Source organism: Charadrius vociferus, unplaced genomic scaffold (assembly GCF_000708025.1).
Source record: "Charadrius vociferus isolate BGI_N301 unplaced genomic scaffold, ASM70802v2 scaffold3, whole genome shotgun sequence".
Classification (NCBI taxonomy): Eukaryota; Metazoa; Chordata; class Aves; order Charadriiformes; family Charadriidae; genus Charadrius; species Charadrius vociferus.
Window position 1 is genome coordinate 536,198 of NW_009647748.1, and position 16,849 is coordinate 553,046.

At 38.7% G+C, this 16,849-nt stretch overlaps 1 protein-coding gene across 3 annotated transcripts in view; it reads left to right on the forward strand.

The window, feature by feature from the left end:
- Positions 1 to 6: 6 nt before the first annotated feature.
- CSNK1A1 (casein kinase 1, alpha 1) overlaps positions 7 to 16,849 on the forward strand; it is a 34,852-nt gene continuing 18,009 nt past the window's right edge. For all 3 annotated transcript variants that reach the window (XM_009882061.1, XM_009882063.1, XM_009882062.1), the window contains exons 1-4: positions 7 to 21; positions 839 to 945; positions 13,451 to 13,577; positions 15,218 to 15,316. In XM_009882061.1, coding sequence (XP_009880363.1) covers positions 13,488 to 13,577; positions 15,218 to 15,316 — 189 coding nt within the window. In that variant the 5' untranslated portion in view covers positions 7 to 21; positions 839 to 945; positions 13,451 to 13,487. The remainder of the gene's footprint in view (positions 22 to 838; positions 946 to 13,450; positions 13,578 to 15,217; positions 15,317 to 16,849) is intronic.

The following is a 16,849-nucleotide window of genomic DNA, read 5'->3' on the forward strand; positions in this document are numbered from 1 at the left end:
ATCAACATCACCAGCGGGGAGGTAAGGGCGCCTCGCACTCCCTCACCTCCTTGGGCCCGTCGGCGCGGTCCCTTACACACCTCGGGGGGGACCGGCGACCGACTTGAAGCCTGATTTTGCCTCCCTTGCCCCCGGCGTCGCCGCCAGCGAGGCACCAGGCGTCCCCGTCTGGCCAGGCTGGCTAAGCCGCCCTCCGTGGGGCGGGGGGGTGAAGGTGCCTACCCCGGGGTTGAGGGGCTTCCCACGGCTGAGGGCCTTCGTCGCCGAGGGGGGGGGGGCACTGCCCCTTCCCACAGCGGAGCCGTACGGCCGTGGTCTCCCCCACCCAGCAGTGCCAGGGAGAGGAAACCACCATTGTGGGAAAACATACTTTGTCTTTTAAGAGCAGCCAAAGTCGTCCCTCTCCCAGCAGTTATCTATTCCGTTCTCTCTCAGCTAGGGAACACTGTGTCTCATTTTCATCAACAATAATAGAAACGAAGAAGATCCCCTGTTTCTTCAGCTCTTTTTTTCTTGGGTTTTTTTTTTTTTTCCTCCCCCTCACGGCTCTGAGCTGTAAAGAAGAAACACCCACGTATGTTCTTCCTCACTTACATGGATCTGAAGACTTTACATCTCCAGCTTAATTTCACGTCCTGGAATGGATATTTATGTACAAATCATCACGATAAGGATTTTATTTGAAGATGCAACAAAATGCAGGACGTTGAGCACCGAGAGCTTAAAAAAAATTACCTCAAAGCATATGCAGCAGGGGTGTGTGGGGGATATTGAAGTGCTGTGCCCCTTAAACCTCAGTGGACGCTCTGCTCTGACTCCTTGTTCCCTCTCACTGTAGGAAGTTGCTGTAAAGTTGGAGTCTCAGAAGGCTAGACATCCCCAGCTGCTGTATGAAAGCAAACTATACAAGATTCTGCAGGGAGGAGTTGGCATCCCACATATACGGTAGGAGTCATTCATGTATGCCAGTACGGTGACTTTTCTTTAATGTTAGTGTAAGGCAGGACACCACCGTCAAAAAGAGATTTATCTGGGAGGGACTGTGCTGTTGGGGGGAAAATGCTCCATTCCAAGCTCTACAACTAGCTGGGTATCCTCTTCACTGGCCCGATGTCTGTTCTTATCTGTACGTACTGTGCTTTGAAAGTGAGATCTTCAGCAGTTCATGAGCTGTGTGAAATTCTTGTCGTGATTAGAACAAAGTGTGAGACTGTTTCGGTGAGATCCAGTGTTCTTGATGAGGTTGAGAGTTTGGAGCCGGTACTGGAAATGGCTGCTTTCTTTTGTTGCCTTTTTTTTTTTTTTGTTCCAACATGTCTTCCTCCTCCGCTTAGAAAATGGCGGATGGACGTGATTAACCCTCCCCCTTCTCGAGTTGGGACAAGGGACGTGCTCAGGCATGTATCTTTTCCTTTCATAGTTATGTGCTGCAAGGCTTGAGACTGCAGAGAACCTCAACCAGGAATGAAATGGCAGCCCCTTTCTGTTACCCGCAACAGATGCGTCACTAGGATTTCCGTACAGTTAAAGTGCCAAGATTAATCCCTCCCAATTGCTTGTTATGCAGCTTCCTTGTTTCATATTCTGTCTGAAACTTTCAATAGTGTCTAATAGTTTTCTGATCTGGAAGAAAATCACTGGTGTGGCAGACTAGGAGGAGTTACTTCTCTTGAGATTATTGACGTGTTATACTGGGTTAGTTCCCAGCTATTGAATCTATGTATCAGAATAGATTAAATGAAACTTCCGTTTTCTCCAGAAAGACTTTGTACAAAAAGTTGAGTTTTTTTCTTAAACTTAGTTAATAATTGGTTTTAAAGTTAGTATTTCTTATGTTTGCACTATGGCATAAAGGAATTTTGTTCCTTGAGCTGCAGAAGATTTTAATTTAGATTTTAGGTCAAACTGGATTCTATTTAATCTGTTAACCCTTCCCTGACTTCGCTGTGTTTGCGTTTATATCAGTAGTGGCCTTGTAGGGTCTATTGTAAGGTCATAGTGATGACATACTCTAAATGATGTATTAATTTTAACAAAACCTAAAACATGTCTGCCTCCCTCTTGCCCCCTCCAAACACAACTGGCTCTAGTCCTGAATGTAAGCTGGAGCTATATAGCAGAGGAAACAACGGTTGTCTTGGCCATCTGTCCTCATTCACTGCAATCTTTTGCAGGAATAGAATAAACATACCTGAATTAAGCATAATCCTTGCAGTTTAAACAGAGTTGCTTGGGTGAAAACACATTTAAACTCTACTTTAGACTATAGTTTCCTTTTTTTCTTCAAATGGGTGCCTTTATTTCACAACCAAAAGAACAGAAATCGCATTTTTGCAAGCAATCGCAGTATAGTTACATGCTAAAACAAGGATAACTGGGAAAACAGCCAAAGCAGGTAGATATCAGGTGTTCCATCACAAAACTGGAAAAGCAGGCATTCTTAAACTATTTTTTTTTAAATAATTGAACGTTTGGTGCTATAATGAGGCCTAAGCTGCAAATTTTCCAACTTTTCTGTGTAACAGAAGTGAACTACTATTTAAATTCTTGGATTTGGTTAAAATGCCCTTTGAGAGCATTTTATTTAAAGCTGAAATACTGGAAGTGGACTTATATGTTGAGAAACTTGCTTCTAGCTTCAATTGCAGCAGTCATCTTTAAGTTTTCTTTCCTCTATATTTGACTTTGTTGTATCTGACTTTGTTTTCTGTATAACCAGTGACTCTGGTTTAGAAGTCTCACCACCACAGGGGAACTACAACCTTTCTTTAACACACAGTTCTTCCTTCCTCCACCTCCAAAGTAATACAAGATTACAAGAACCTGAGTAAGAACGGATAAAAGGCAATATTCAAATCAACTCAAATTGATTCATAGACCCATTGTGCTAAAGGTGTGTGATCTATTTGATAGTCAGTGAATCCTAAAGTTTTTCACTTTCAGGGTCTCACAGTGTTAATCTTTATAGTATTTCAGAAATTTTTTTTGAAATATCTTTTTTGTATTCAGAACCAGCATTAATTTGAAATCTATTTGTATGTACCAGATGTTGCTTGACAGGTTCTTTGACTAAGCTTCTCTTATTAGTTATCTTCTTGCTGTATGACATCTGATGAAGCTTGAAGAAATCTGAAGTAGTGTTTTTATGTTTTTTTTAATCTTCTTTGAGGAAGCTGAGCAGGGTACCCAGCACAGTTCTTGGGACAAATGTTAAAACATGGTGTGTTTAGTAGAAGTCAAACCCATGGTACTCTGAATCTAAGGGGGAGGAGTTGACCTACCAAATGAGATATATCTCCAAGGTGCTTAACAAGGATATGCCTTTGTATAGGTGATTACGAAGACTAAGACCAAAGTGAAATTACTGTGCATGTTGTTTCAGACAATTCAAGCTTTTCTGACACATGTTTTTGGCAGCAGCTAAGCTGGGAGAATGTATGACTTTGTACTTAGGTCACTTTGCATGTGTAATTGATGATACATGTTCCATTGTTTTATAATGGTATGGTGTCAAGTTGGAATAAGCTGTTCTTGGCTCAGTACATTTAGAAACATGAATCAAGTTGAACAAAAATCTTTCAATAAGTTTGTTAAAATTTCTGTAATGTGACACCTTTAAGCAACAACAGCATAAACAGAGCATTTGATAGAAAATTAAAGAATCGTTCTGAGCTTTTCCCATTGCCATGCTGTATAAACGGGCACAGCAGCATTTTTATCTCAGTGCTACACGTCTGGGAGACAGGCACATAATCTTGCATTCCTCATTTAAAAATGAGGGACTTGTTCTCTACTTTTCTTCTACTTAAGTAATGCAGTGGCCAAGATCAACTTAGTAGAAGTTGCATATTGTGGCTTTTCCGTACTAGAGTGGTATGCTGTGGTTCTTTTGACTCACAAAGCTGAAGTAATCGGTGAGCAATATGGATTGCTCATTCGTTTTGGGCACCTGTTCTTAAAACTGGATTCGGCCCTTTAAGATGTGATTGCAAATTTAGTAATGATAAGATAGCGTATCTAGAGTGTCACTTAAATTATCTAGAATCAAGCAATTATTTTTTTTTTTTTAGCCTGTAAGGTTGATTTTATGTTTTTTTCTGGCTGATTGCAAAAAAGCTAGTAAGCAAAGTCTCAGTTTTGGAGTTAAAAGTTTTCTGATATTGCTTCTGTGGGATCAACTGTGAACCTTCACTACTTGTGGAGGGTGAATAAGGGGCCTTGGTCCTCCCACTGTAACAGAACATGTTGTTTGCGCATAAGCTAGCAAAAATTGAGATTGGCATGTCTTTATTCTCTAAATTTTCTAAACCCTTTTAGATTTGCAAATCTTTGACTTCGCTGCTTATTGTTGTTTCCTGGAAGAGTAGCAAAGTTTCTGAACTCGTCTCTGGACTGTCACAAAACCTTATATAAATGCTCTACAGATTTTTAAGCTATGGTACGTTCTTGATGCACGAATTTTTGTTAATTACTACCTTCATTTTTCACAAAAGGCTCTTCAACCAAGCTTAACATTCTAACAATCTGATCTGCCTTTAGGACACAATGCAAAGCCTGCAGTATTCTGCTGGGCTTATTCTCATTGTTCTCAGCCATCAGCTGTCTTTTTCTTTTTTCCTCTCTTTTTTGGTGGCAAAGCATTTTTAGCTGTAATCTTGTTAACTGGGCACTGATCCTGTTAGTTTGGACTATCTACCTTTATCCCCAAATTCTCCATTCTGGTTTGGAGGAATGCAGCTAAATATATTTGATTTTTTGTATGTTGTTTTCTTCATAGTGTAAGTCTGTTAAAGTGCTCTTGACAAAAACAATTGTTTGAAATATCTGTGACAGCCACTCTTGATTTTTTGCTATTTATGGTGTTTATCAACTATTCTTCTTATTCTTTATGAATATTATCTTTAGATACTTCTTGACTACCTTTAGATACTTTCAGATATACTTTTGAAAGAAAAGTTGGCTTCAGATTTTTCTCCTGACAATGTCATGGGATAACTTGTTTGTATTATCATCAATTTCAAGTGTAAAACAGCTCTGCTGGAACCAGCAGGACTATTGGTGATCTATTAGAAGTGTTGCACTTAGGAGCAGAAGAGAGCTTAGTGAATGTGAAACAGATACTGTGTGTGTTGTTCTGTGGGCAAGGCCAAAGAGATACCGTACAGCATGTGAGGCTGATCAAGGTGATATTTAAGTTTAGTCATTTATAAGTTTAAAATCCAAAACTACTGACTTAGCGATTTTTTTGCAACACTTGCAAACTGAGCAAGTAAATCCTTACACTTCTGAACTTTTCAATGCAGTAGGTTCTTGCAAAATATTTTGATGTTGAGAAATGCAGTATTGCCACCCATGCATCACTGCGCAATCTCCTAAATAGTGAAGTGTATTTTAAGAGTTTTGGAAAAAAAAATCATCTGTAAAAGCATCTACAATTTTGTTCTTCTGCTCTCTTACTGCCATGTTGGTTAATCTGTTAATAACAGACTTTGCCTGTATTCATCTTCACTAAATAACACATGTAATGGAAAAATGTGGTCAAGTTTGGTAATTTTGGGGTTGTTCTCACAACTGGTTTTTCCTTGAGCACTTCAAATTTTGATCTCTTTAAGCAGCGCTTAAAAATCTGTAAGTACACCTCTCTTGAAACAGTTCAAAATGAAGGTGTTTCCCAATAACTTCCTGCAGCATAAAAAAAACCCCACCACCAGAAAACTACCCAGAAAGCACCCCCCCAATACTTCACCCAACGACAACAAAAAAAAAACCAACCCCAAAACTAGTTGTCAGTTAAAGTCTGAAAAGTTTTCTCTCTTCTTTTCATTGGTAAGACTGATACTTTCATCTAGGTCTGTGAGTAATGAGGAGAAAGGCTTTAGCAATAGAGCCTCATATGAATTAATCTTCTGTTATTACTTAAGGCTGGATGCTGAAGGGCAGAACCATTCTAGTAGGTAAGAGGAAGCCTCTTGTTCTGCTAGCTCAAAGATTGAAAGCTGGTCTCTTAATACCTAAAATTTTTCTACAGAGAGAATGAATGTCTTTAAACAAAATCTGTTTTATAACAATCTAAACTTCTGTGTTAATTGGTCTTTGGACTCCTTAGAATCATCAAAGAGAGACCACAGTTTGAAAACAAAGGAAGCTGTCCCTCTTTGATTTTGTTTTTTCCTTTTTTCTTGCTTTAGCTCAGCCTATGCAGAAACAGCTACAAAAGTATGCGGTTTCATTTCAGACTTACTCTTATTTGGAACAGGTGATCAGGAGAGGTGCTACTGAAACACTCTTCTCCTCAGCAATGTTTCTCGTACCTACTGCCAATTAATGGCTTGCTTTCTGACTTATGGAAGAAACTTGACTTACGTTCTACTCGCTTCCTGCCAGGTGTTAATGTACCTCATTAAACAGCTAGCAAAACAGCAAGTCAGCTACATGGAAGTATGTATGCAGCATTACCATAGGCAGATGAAATGACCCTATTGCTTAGGAGATGAGTTGCACTGGCATACGTCGTGTATTCATATTTCTCTCATAACTGTACAAAAAAGATACAGAATTTTATTTATAGAGTCTATCTAACTTCACAGCGTAGGGTGTTCATTGCTGTTTCTTTATTTAGTCCTTGGGTGGCCTAATTCATACTCACCATAGCAACTAATGTTAAATGACATCTGCTAAATATTCCACTTCAGTATTTCAGTCATGGCATGTTATGTTAAGTTCATTTATATTACTCCTAGCTGGCTAACAGTTAAGAATTGCTTTTCCAGCTTCAGCGGGGATAAGCTGGAAATATAAAATATGTGGCATTTTAGATACAAGTCTTATGATGATAGATTACTGAAGCAACACACCTAAGAAAGGTATTTGTTAAGACTCAAATTAGTATGTTTTACAGGCAGAATATACTTCCCAGAATTGTCTGAAACATTGTTATTTGTCAGGAGATGTCTGTCCTGGGAAGTCTAGAATATGGGACCAGACAGGAACACTTTGGTCCAAATCCACCACCTGTTTTGGACAACGTGCTATTCTTTCTGTGAATCAGTCAGGTGCAATGTTAAAACTTTCTAGGCTAGCACAGCAGTGCTCATGATTCTGTTGGGGAGAGAGAGAGCGATCATGTTTCTGTGCCTAAAGATAAATGCTTGTACCCATACGCAGTCAGCTCCCATTTATTCTTCCCTGATTTTTTTCTTTTTTATTAATAACCTTCTCCCTATTACAGTCCTGTCTATAAAGAATAGTTGCATAACTCCCTTGCTGAGCTGTTTTAATACATGATTACAGGGGTCACCACCTTCCCATCTTTCTTGAAGTCTCTTTTCTGTCCCTGTTCTGATTTGGGTTTCCTTTTCTGAATGTTAGTGACAGGGCTTGCACGTCAGTGCCTTAGGCAGTGATACCGATTGCTTCAGAGTTGCTGTGTAGAATACCTGTACTTTTACCTGTTAGGATTACTTATTTTTCGGTGATGCCTGATATTAGAGCTATATGATTATAGGGAGGTCTGTGTTTGCTCTTTAGTCACAACATCTGACTAATGCCTATTTCAGAGACTTTTGTATAAATGACTTAGTGCTTTCAGAAATGGAGTACAGTTCCAGAGTGTTCATAGTTCAGTGTCATTCAGTTTTTCTGTAGGATGTCTGAAACCTTTGTGTTCATGAGGCCTTCCAGACTTGCATGTTCACCCTCATGTGCCTGCTGACTTGTCAAACTTACTAATAAGGTGATCTCAGGTAATTCCAGTAGTAAGTTCTTTCCAGCTTGCTTGTTCACCATACACTTTCTGTTTTAATAGCTTTTTTTTATACACCTTAGTTCTTCTGACAATCTCCATTTTTGTCATGTGAACTCTTCCACTTGGTGTTTGAAAGCCCAAGTGCTGGGAAACTAATTGCATAGGACCAGACAGAGTAATCATAGGGTCAAATACTATGAATTATGAAAGTGGCAAAAGTTGATGTAATGCCAAAGAAGTCCAAATTGGCCTTTTTTATGTGAGTACGAAGGTTTCTGGAAGTCTGAAGGTTTGAATTTAACTATTCAGGTCTTGTCACAGAAGCATTGTACTTCCTTGCAGTGAGCCACCAGGAGATATTCTTTTGTAATCCCAGGTTGCCACAGCCTCCACTGGCCTAGTCAGGGATTGAATTGACAGAAGCCTTTAGTGGAGGATAGGTTACCTGGCAAAGCAGGTGTTGATTGAGGAAAGCTTTTATTGAGCTGGAACAAAATAGTCTTGTTACAGTTGCTGTGGTAGTATGGTAGTAGGAAAACTTTCTTGTGACGCTGAGGTGATGTTCTGTGTATAATAAGCTGTAGATGACAGCTTATTGACATGACAGCCCGTTATGCTAATGGTGACAGTGCCTTTACTGGCTTCATGATTTCAGAATGGATGGGATTTGGAGTTTCTCTTTACCAGTGGTTTACAACTGTACAATTATTCAGTAAGTTAGTTCATCTTGATCTGAATTTGATTTTTTTGTTCATGTGAATCTTCTGAATTCTTTTCCTTTATTCATCACATGACCAGCTCACACAGCTTTGATAATTATGTGGGTTTTGTTAACCTTGGTTGTAATCACAAGTGCCAAAGTAATGGATGAAACTTCTGGTTATCTACTAAAATTGTGTAAGTGGTACTCTAGTCTGAAACTGGGCATATAATTTCATGGGCTGTGTCTGAATTCTGTTAGCCCTTCGCCTGTTTCTCTTTGCTAGTTAGTTGACCTACCTCAATTTGACTCTTTCAAAGGAAGATACGCTAGATGTGAAGAGAATATTATAACAAGTAAATGAAATGTTCTCAGTTAAACAAAACAAGCTATTAGGAAACATTTTTCTCAAACATTTCTTTTGTCATTGACATTATTTATGAAATATGCAGATGCTGAAATAGACCTCACACAATGTTTGAAAGATGCAGCTCTGAAAACAGAACAAGATTTTAAGTTTGAGAAGATCTGACTACAGTATTTGTTACTAAGTGCTAGATGTGCATCAGCACTTTACTTGCTTGTCTCAAGGTTAGTCAAGGGAATTAAAAAAAAACACCCCACATGAGTTCAAGTAAACATTCCTTGTCATGTGATCTGGTACCATACCCGCTTTACTGTATGGGATTTGGAAACTGAATACTTACAAACCAATGTGTCATGTGACCTAGTTGTTCAGCATAGAGCTACAAATACTGAAATTAAAGACGTCACAAAATTTCAGCTCTATCTGTGTACTGGAGCAATATATCAGGCTGCTCAACCACGATTTGGAAACTTGCTGATGTGGTGAGTCTTGGTCTTTCAAATTAGACAAGTCACTGAAGTCACATTAAGGTCACTGTTCAATCTTTAACCATGCTTTGATGGAAAACGTCATAAAGGATATTTTCTGTATTCTAACTGATCTGTAGTAATGTGATCTGTAGGTTTAACCAGATGAGGCAGGGGAGAGTGACGAAGCATTTTTATGCATGCGTGAGCTTGGGCACGCCTTAGAGCTTGCATATGGACTAGGGCTCTTAACAGCTGTATCAGATGTTAGTGTTACGCTGCCTATTCAAGGATAAAATGTAACTCTTCATACAATATTGTCTGTTAATGTTTTGTGTAGTGTTCAATAAGACCCATCTGCTGTTCTTCAGGAAAGCTGGTAATTTTCCTTACTTTGTGTGGTTTTTTTGGCGTAAGTAGGTGTAAATAAACCTGTGCTACAGAATCAAAATTCTCTATTTAGGAAATATGTCCCATTGGGACATACAGCACTGTGGCATTGAATTAGAGAAACAGTGAGTTTTTCTAGTCTAGTAATTTAGCTTTTCTCTTGAAATAATACATTTTGTGTAACTGTGCAGAGTCATTACCCACCCAAAGTGAATTGACGAGTAGTTAAATCTCTTGCTCCACTTTCCATTCCCCTCCAAAACTTTCCCTGCTTAAAATGCATTGCTGCTGTTGCTTTATCAACATGAGAGTATGAGACAGTGTACTTCCAGGTGTGCTTAAAAGAAAATAAATGCCATATAGCTCTAACAGACATGTAGGACACTTGGTGTTCTGAGATAATAGTGTTATCTCCTAGTTAGAATCATAGATTCGTCTAGGTTGGAATGGACCTTTAAGAGTTACCGAGGGCTTTGTATGGATCATTCCTTCGTATTAGTAGTTCATTCCCAAGTTTCATTGATGATGCAGTATTAGAACTTCTGAAGATTTCTCTTTGAGATGGTGGGGTTTGGTTTTTTTTTTTTTAAGAATTGTGCTCAGTTTGTTGCCATATTGTTTTGCACTTAAGCCCAGTAGTGTTAAAACCTGTATGCCAAAGTGCTCTGAATTTGTGCTCATCTAAAATGTGTGCTTATGTGCCATCTTAACATTGATTATGCAAATATAGGAGTAAGGAGTACTTGCCAAGCTCTTATGTATCTTAATAACCAAGGTTTCCTAAGAAGAGCCAAGACTTCTAACATTTTTACTCAGAGCTGCCAGTAGTAGCAGCTACTAGACTTTGAATGGACATGATGTAGCCTTACTTCTTAATCCCATTTTCACTGGAAATGTTCCAAGGGAAACGAAAACTTACTTGCAGTGTTAGCAAAGTAAATAAAGCACAAGTTACTCCAATACCCTAGCAGAAGTTTTAGTTGTCAGTAGTGAAACGAATAGATGTGGCAGTCTTCTGTGAGGAATTACAGGCAGGTAAACATAAAAATTAAATGTTAAGGAGTCCTGTCTTATTTGTCTTGCAGAGTTGATTCTTCTTTCCACTAGTGCAAAATGGTCAGGAGATTAAAATTTTCTTGTGCATATGGAGAAGTAGGCCAAATGGAGGTTGTGCAATCGACCTGAATTACTGCACTTACTAAGCAGAGATATCCCTATAGAGGAATGAAATGCTTTCTAAAACATAGCTCCCAGGGCAGGCTTCCTTTTCATCAGCTTCACTTTTTCTGTGATGTTGTAACTAAATTTTCTTAGCTCAGTTGAAGACTGATCTTTGATCCTTTTCCCTGATACTGCAGTCTCTTGGGCACTGAATCATTACTGTATTGCACAGTTACACTCGGCATCTGAATAGGACTTCTATTGCTTGAAGAAATAATGTTTTGTCTAGATCTTGTTTTACTCCTTAGAATGCTTCATTTCAGCTCGTTATTCTTTAGACTTTTTCACCACAGACCTAAATTTCATATGACAGAATAACTAGGCAGGTCATTTGGTCTGGTTTTGATTGCTCTAGATGACCATAATGTTTCACTTTCAACTGTGACCTATGGAGTTGTTTATAGAGCCTTGTCAAAACTACTCAGCTATTTGCATAAGGTGACTTTTATAGAAACCAAGGAGTAGATTTACAGACATAGTAATTCTTGAACTGAAGCTGGTTTGCAGTTGATTAAGAACTTTTCTCAACAGCATCTCAGTTTTTACTCTTATCTCTGCATTGTGTTTTAAAAACTCTCTTCTTGGTTGCTCTTGCAGTTGAAACTAGCTTCTGATCACTCCTTAAAAGGGCCTAGCTAGGCAACTCTTCAAAATGCGTGTGTTTCATGTCTCAGTGTCAGGTTGCAGTGTGAATATTAACCTTTTCATAAATTAAACTTTATCAAATAATACCATCAGCATGGTTTTCTAGTTGAGTCACTTGTAAGGTTGGGGTTTTTTGTACAGTCAATGAATTTTTAGAAGGCAAAAACAGATAAATAGTACTTACAATATTGGTATGATCATTAACATGTCAGAGGAAGTCTGTTTTGTTGACAAGTCATTTGAATGACTGCTTTCAAAGTACATATTTTCTGCATCCCTCCCTTCATGTAGGGAATTAATAAAGGTCCTAGACTGACCTATAAAAGAATGAGTATGATCCACAGCTCATAACTTTTATCAAATTTATAACAATGCATTATGAAGTGCATGGTTTCTACTAGAATCCTGAAAGTGGGAAGGTACAGGCCAGCAGTTCCTGAAACAAATACAAATATAGAATCTTTTCTCTGTGAATTTATAAACATTTTATGTTACTACCCTGGCTAAGCTTGGAATCCTGTGAGTACCAAGGAATTTGTCGTCTTTATCAGTGGCAACTATTTTCCAGATATATGCATTAGTCTCCTGGAGTGATTGCCTGAAGTGGAAATAATATGTCTATACAGATCTTTAAGCCTCAGCTACTACTGTGTTTGAGCTGAATCTTGATTAATATTTTTTTTTCTTCATGGTCTTATTATGGAGTATGTTCTTGGTGTATCTTGCTGCACCACTGTTGTTGGAAACGTCAGGACTCCTCCAGGAGAGAGCTGGTCAGTCCCTTATACATTGACTGCTGGTACTATGTCTGTGTCATAAGGACTAGGTGCCTAGCAAAGGTGAAATGTAGCCTTCTGATTCATAAGGTGTTGAGTCTTTACTGTGTTGTACTAGTACTCAGCACAGCTTCATAAACAGTTTTTCGCACACACCTCTCACTTAAGTGTAGGTATCTGAAATGTGCGGAAGGACTGCGGAGAAGAATATTCAGGTTCTGTCTTTCGGTGCTCATTTAAAGTACAGAAATTCACAGCTGAGATTTGCAGAAGTGAAGGGGGTGACTCCAGGTTTGCTCGGGCAGCTTTGGTGGTGAAATACAGTTGTAGATAACATAAAGCAATACTGTGATAGAATACTAGACATGGATTGGAATGAAAAATATGCATATGAGGCCTTCTGCTTGTCCTCACAGCACCGGTAGCATTTAATTTTTTGCCCCAACTTGATATATCAGACACTTAAAGGTGGTTATCACAAGTGTGTTTGGCTGCAATTGATAAATTGCTACATCTATATTTTTGGTTTTATGACATTGAATGTTTTTTACTTTAAAATGTTGAAAACCTGGTAAAAAGCCTTTATCTTCAATTTAATAGGACAGTAGAATGTGACTGTCACTTGTTAAATTTCGATGAATGAATGAAGAGGTAGTATGTGAGTTAACTGCATGAGCTGCTTTGGTCTTTTGCACAGAAGTTGTAGCTGAAAACAAAACCTAAAGCATTTAAAGATGCTTCCGTGTAGCTAAATAACACAGGAAATAATGATAGGAGTGTAAGGTGTCCTGCAGATGAGTTTCAGTTCGGACTTTGTACATATACCTCAGTGTATTGACATCTAATGGCTTCTGTTTGATTGCATTTTGATTTTGGTGTTTGGTATTTCAGTTGCTGCTGAAGTGTAGTAGTGTTTACTCTTAAGGGAAAATTTGTATGCGCACACACTTGCCAACTTGTGTGTTCTGTTTTGTCCTCAGACTTTGTTTCCAGGAAAAATAAGATGCTACTAGCCCTACTTTTTAGTTAGCTTTCAAATTGAGCACCAGCCAGCAATGTGCCCTTGCAGCCAAGAGGGCTAATGGTATCCTGGGCTACATTAGGATTCCTGCTAATGCTGAGTAATTTCCTTTGTTGCAGGTGGTATGGTCAAGAAAAGGACTACAATGTTCTAGTTATGGATCTTCTTGGTCCCAGCCTCGAAGACCTCTTCAACTTCTGTTCTCGCAGGTTTACGATGAAAACAGTACTTATGTTAGCAGACCAGGTATGTACAAATCTTATTGTGATGAAGTTAAAACCCTAAAGTATTTTGTGCAACATGGTTCTCTAAGTGGGTTAAATAATGTGTTATGCAGTGTTGTATATAGCTAAGTGAACGCTTGACCTATATAGGAATGAAGTAATGGTGGCTCCTGTGTGCCATGGCATGCAAAATTAATGTAGGCCTGTAGTGGGAGGACAGCACAGATACCTACTCCTTTGTGCTGCAGAGCTAACAAGTACAACTTTCTGTTCTTATTGAATGTCACTATGCACTCACAACTGCCTGTAACTTCTAGTATCAGACCATGAGCTAATAAATAGGATTTTGGTTGTTGTGGTGCTTAAAGACAGTTCTTAAAGCTGTTAGTGGGATTGCCACTCTACCTCAATAAAGGCCTCTAAAACTGAAGTCCATTACTTAAGGCAGCAGGAGTACCAATCTGTTTAGTCTTTTTCTGGCAGTTGAGATATTTTTCAGCTTGGTCATGAGAGTACAGCATTTGAAATGGCCAGCCGTGTTTATTTCTTTCTATTTAATAAATAGCTTGATTGTGCCGTTTTCAGCTATTTGAAAGGCAGTAAGGGTTTCTCGAGTTGAATTTTCAATGGTAGCTTAAATTTCATCTAATATTACGTAATTGTTAGTATCAAGTTGTCACTTAGCCAGATGCTCGTAGAAACCCAGGCTCTTGGCCAAGGAAGCTCACATTGTTTGTGTGGAGACAAGGTCAGCTGTCCCTATTCGCAGCTGCCTTAAGTGAGTGGTATGCTTGCTTTAGAGAGCCATTTTTCTACTCGGATAGCTAGAGCCTGGGTGTTACAATATCTTCAGGGAATCTGTATGGTTTTTGTGCAGTATTTCTTTGGCTAGTAAACACTAATTAGTTGTCATCTGGGAACCACAGATGGGGTGTATGATACCAGTGCACGGAACTGGCTTCTAGGGCATAGTCCAGTAGAACAGCTATCAAGGGTATGGTATTGTAACAATTCAACTCGGTAAAGACTGTGTGAAGAGTGTTTTAGAATCTGGAAAGCTGTACCACATCAATGCCTGTGCAGTGATCTCACAGGATATCACATGACTGTATATGATGATACAGATGTGCCAGAGTTTCTCTACATCTTCATTGCTGACTTATTCCTGGATCACGGTAGCCTAGATATGACAGTATGGGCCACGATCAAGTTGTTACTTGCTCTGTGAAAACTGTTACTTGGAAGAGTTGATGCATGATGATGAATGAATAACTAGATGAATTAATAACTGGGATGGGGGAGGGAATGAGCTTTAAAATTGTCTGGTGGTAGGTACAGAAGACCTTTGTTCGAAGTAAGAAAAAGAAAGTACTCTTTAATGGGACATTGTAGTTAGAACACGAACTTGAATGTCTCAGAAATAGTTTCAGGTATTTAATCTGCCACTTCCTGACCGAGATCATGGGATTTTAAAATATAAGCAAGATAAATTTACTTGAACAGCACAAACCCACCCCTTCGTTTGCATTAAGCAAATACAGAAACTGAAGTTGCAGAGGAAGGTAACACTAAAAATTCATCCTTACAATTCACTTAAACCGTCAATGAATTGTTCTCACTGAAATCTTACCTGTTTTGTTGTTGCTGTTTTTGTTTTTGCAGATGATCAGTAGAATTGAATATGTGCACACAAAGAATTTTATACACAGAGACATTAAACCAGATAACTTCCTAATGGGTATTGGGCGTCACTGTAATAAGGTTAGTCTAATGCTGTTTGTTTAATAGATCCAAAGGGAATGGTAATGTTACTTGATTCAAGCTGCAGAAGCTTTTTAAAACTCATCGCTAAACCTCATGTTTTGGATGCTAAACCTCATGTTTTGGATGCTAAACCATAATTCTTTGATGTGAGAACTTGGATTTCTTGGTGTCCACTTCTAAATGCAGTGGCCTATGCACGTGGATCTCTGACCCACCCTGTGAGAGGTGCTTGATTGGAAGATGATTTCTAGGCTTGCAACAAGATTATAAATGAAGTCTAGAGAATATTTAGCTACTTCTCGCAATGATGGAGTTTCATTATAGGCATAACTGTTGTAATAGCTTTTTTTTCTCGATGATAAAGTCAAATCTTGTCTTGGACTTTGGGGCTGACTTCCTGGGATCAAAAGAATTTCTTCCAACGTGGGAGCTCCTGACCTACCAGTCATCAGGGCATTAAATCTTTCAGTGACAGACTGGTAAAGAGAATTCTTCAGCCATGCCATTAGAATTGTGGATACAACTAATAACCAACATGTAGATCAATTGCCTTTATAAGTAAATGAAATTGTGCAAATATGTTGATGGAAAACTGTTAAGTTTTAGAGTACCTGAATATGTTGTACAACAAAAAACTGCTCTGGTTTACTTTGTGGGGAAAAAAAAAAAAGTGGGGGAGGGAGGGGTGGGCTGAGGTTGTTGCACTTGTTTGGATGGGTAAACGTAGTCAGAAGTGCATGTTTCCCGTTGAAAACCTTATATAGAAGAAAACTGGGTTTTATTTTTAGTTCTCTTGAGTTAAATATGCTTAATCCTGCAATTTGTATGTCAAGCTCGGGCAGACAGGCAGCATTGGCAATGCATTAAGCATGCTACTTAATAGAAATTAACTTCAGGACAAATGTATGTGATCAAGCTGTTTATTGGAAGCAAGATTCCCACTTATCTTCTTTATATGCCATCAGAGAATGTCTCAACTCTTTAGGCACTACTAGTGTTTTAAATGTTTACCTTTGTTTGCCTGTATGAATGCCAACTTCAGGGCCATGAATGTTAGAAAGGGAAAGCTTGATTAACATGAAATGATAGCTCTTGTCTGAAGAGGTGCACTGCACTAAATGTTTAGATCCAACCATTGTTGGAAAAGCTTGTAAGTCTAGCTGAAAGGCAATCTTTATGTAATTCTGTTGCTGTTAAACTTTGCTTGTTCCCAAGTTTCATACTTTCACTTTGTAGAGCTCTGTTTTTCTCTGCTGTGTTGAGCAGTTAGGCTCCTTAATTTTCTGGCATGACTTAGAGTATAACTTGAAAACTTTTTTTTTTTCCTAGTTTTAGTTTCTGATTTCCAGTTGTTCTTTTTGGGCCATTTTTCTATACTTTTGCACAGTCATGCTAGGTTGGCATTGCTGCACTCTGTTTCATCTTGATGTGGATTAATGGCCTAGAAAATGCTGCTGTACTTACTTTAGTGGAGGAACACATTAGATTTGCATCAGCTGAAATTAAAAAATTCTCTGTAAACCAATATAA